The 2,993-nt window shown below is 62.1% G+C and overlaps 2 protein-coding genes across 2 annotated transcripts in view; one reads left to right on the top strand and one right to left on the bottom strand.

Moving 5' to 3' along the window:
* Window positions 1–99: 99 nt before the first annotated feature.
* On the top strand, window positions 100–2,399 carry AMSG_03797 (AGC/AKT protein kinase; the record flags this gene model as incomplete). The annotated part of the gene is made up of 2 exons (XM_013904247.1): window positions 100–2,103; window positions 2,199–2,399. The coding sequence occupies 2 exons, from the start codon at window positions 100–102 to the stop codon at window positions 2,397–2,399; spliced, it is 2,205 nt and encodes a 734-aa protein (XP_013759701.1).
* A 24-nt stretch (window positions 2,400–2,423) lies between these two features.
* Window positions 2,424–2,993, bottom strand: part of AMSG_03796 (uncharacterized protein) — a gene marked incomplete at its 5' end in the record, with an annotated part of 880 nt that continues 310 nt past the window's right edge. The window contains one exon of the mRNA XM_013904246.1: window positions 2,424–2,896. Coding sequence (XP_013759700.1) covers window positions 2,553–2,896 — 344 coding nt within the window. The 3' untranslated portion in view covers window positions 2,424–2,552. The remainder of the gene's footprint in view (window positions 2,897–2,993) is intronic.

Here is a 2,993-nt window from a genome sequence, read left to right as displayed (position 1 = left end):
AGTGTGCACGCCGACGCCCGTTGGACACTTACAGGCGTTATGGGATGGGATGGGAACGGGGGTGGGGGCGCATGACTGGTGGATGGGCGGATGACGGTGATGGTGGAGCGGGTAGCTGGGGCTGAAACAAGGAGATACGGTGTATTTGCGGTTTGCGGGGTGGCGGCCAAGACATGCGCGCTGTGCGGCACGGCTGTGGCCAAGGAGGTGAGCAAGAAGAAGTACGACGGAGGGTGGTATCACAGGACGTGCTTTGTGTGCTCGGTCTGCGGTAAGGGTCCATCCAAGAAGGCTATGCGTGTCTCGGGCGGTGCCTTTTTCTGCAAACGCCATCTCAAGGCTCATCTCAAGGCTAATCCCGACGCAGTCGACGAGACCAAGCCATGGGAGGAGCTAGCCCCGGCGCCGGCATCATCGTCGGCTAACGGAGCCAGCGGCGCCCACGGAAAGAAGAAGGCCAAAAAGGGCAAGTCGGAGGGTGAGGCTGCCGCGGATGCTGCTGCTGCTGCGCCCGACGCTGCAGGCTGCGAGCCTGTTGTCTGTGGCTGGCTGACCAAGCAAGGCCATCTGCGGAAGAGCTGGAGGCGGCGGTGGTTTGTGCTTGCGGCCGACTCGGAGCTCTCGTATTATGCCGAGGACGACGGCACCGCTGCGCCCAAGGGAAGCTTCAACATCGCCGAGGGAGCCACACTTGCTGCCGCCGAGATCAAGAACCACCCGCACGCGTTCAAACTGACGTCTGCTGAGGGCAAGGCTTTCCTCATCTCTGCCGACTCTGCCGAAGAGTATGACAAGTGGATTGCTGCGCTCAATGACAAGTGGATTGCTGCGCTCAACGAGCACTGCGCATCGTCGACCATTAATGATCCGGCTGAGCCCGCCACTCCGTCCGACGCGAGTGGAGACGACGACGATGCCGAGCCCGAACCCGAGTCTGAGGTCGCAGCCGAGCCCGAGCCCCAACCTGCAGCCGAGCCCGAGTCTGAGGCCGCAGCTGCACCTGAGCCCGAGTCTGAGGCCGCAGCTGCACTCGAGCCCGAGCCCGAGGCCACAGCCGAGCTGGAGCCTCAAGCTGCAGCCGAGCCTGAAGTCGCAACCGAGCCCAAGCCCACCCTCAAACCCGAGGCTGCACCGGCAATTACGACGACGGCCGTGTCCGAGTCAGACTCTTCGTCAGACGACGAGTCGGATGACGATTACGCCATCGGGCAGGTGCTCGACGTGCGGATCAAGCAGTCCCGACTGCAGTACCTGGTGACCTTCAAGGGCTTTCCGGACCAGCCTCCGTTTTGGGAGTTTGCCGACGACCTTGACGCCGAAGACGCCATCCGGCACTTTAACCTTCGCGTCTCGTCCGACTACAAGCGGCGGCGATCATCGGTCTCGATGTCCATCGACGACTGGGAGATGCTCGGTGAGCTGGGCCGCGGTGCCTTTGGGCGGGTCGACCTCGCCAAGAAGCGTGACGACCGGTCATCCAAGCCAAACCTTTACGCCATCAAGACCATTTCCAAGAAGAGCATCGTCGATAAGGACGAGCTCGAGCACACCCAGACCGAGGCCGTCGTCCTGCGGACGTTGCGCCATCCCGCGCTTGTTCGCATGCACCTCGCTTTCCAGACGGCAGCAGACCTGCACTTTGTCATGGAGTACGTCGAGGGTGGCGATCTTGTTGACCACTGGAAGGCAGCCGGCAAGTTTGACGAGGCGAGCACGCAGTTCTACGCCGCAGAGGTTCTTGCCGGCCTCGATCACCTCCACCAGCACGGCATCATCCACCGCGACGTCAAGCTGGAGAACCTCCTGCTCGACTCCTCGGGTCACGTCAAGATCTGCGACTTTGGGCTGGCCAAGGGCGGACTTGCTGGAGGACAGACAACCCGCACTCTCTGCGGCACCTTTTCATGCCTTGCTCCCGAGGTTGTGCTCGGTGAGGCCTACGGCCAGGCTGTCGACATCTGGGGTCTTGGCGTCGTCATGTACCAGATGATCACCGGCGAGCTGCCGTTCCCGGCCTCGGACCGTAATGAGCTCTTCAACGAGATCCTCAACAACGAGGTGAGCCTGCCTGACGATGTGTCGCCGGCGGCGGCCGACCTCATTGTCCATCTTTTGTGCAAGGATGCAGCCGAGCGGTACACCTCGGAGCAGATTCGCGCCCATCCGTTTTTGCCGATCTCGACTGGAACGCGGTCGAGGTGCACGCTCTCCCGCCGCCGCTTGTCCCGCCCAAGGCATCGGCCAAAGCGCGCCGACCGTCGATTGGTCTCGACACCGGCAACGAGACCGGTGATCTGCCCGAGGGCATGGATGTGGTCTTCAAGAAGCTGCGGTTCACCTTTGCTGCCGACGACTTTGACAAGATGGGCTGGACAGCTGATGTGACCGACAACCTGTAAACAAAGCATCGCCAGGGACTGCAGTGTGACATGGATCGATTGTGTTATTCTGCCCTCGCTGGAGAACGGGGGTGCGCTCTAAGAAGAGCGCAGGTTGTTGTAGGACGTGTTAGGTCCAGAGCACGCGTGCGCGAGCCGAAAGGCGAAGCTTGCTTACTTCTTCTTCGACTTGTTGGGGAGGAGGACGGCGTGGATGTTGGGGAGGACACCACCCTGGGCGATCGAGACGTCCTTGAGCAGCATGTTGAGCTCCTCATCGTTGCGGATGGCGAGCTGGATGTGGCGCGGGTTGATGCGCGCACGACGGTTGTCGCGGGCAGCGTTGCCAGCGAGCTCGAGGATCTCAGCCGCGAGGTACTCGAGGACAGCAGCGAGGTAGACCGGAGCACCCGAGCCGATGCGCTTGCCGTAGCGGCCCTCCTTGAGGAACCGATGGATACGGCCAACCGGGAACTGAAGCCCGGCGCGCGAGGAGCGCGTGCGCGACTTGGACTTGCCTGTGGGCGTGGAGATGATGGTGAGTGGAGGAGGAGAAAAGAGATGGGATGAGGGGCATGATGTGTCAGCAAGTGTCCGTACCACCGCGGCCGCCCT

Source organism: Thecamonas trahens (genome assembly GCF_000142905.1).
Source record: "Thecamonas trahens ATCC 50062 unplaced genomic scaffold supercont1.14, whole genome shotgun sequence".
Classification (NCBI taxonomy): Eukaryota; order Apusomonadida; family Apusomonadidae; genus Thecamonas; species Thecamonas trahens.
The sequence above is the reverse complement of the archived record's forward strand: the minus strand, read 5'-3'. Positions and strand labels throughout refer to the sequence as shown.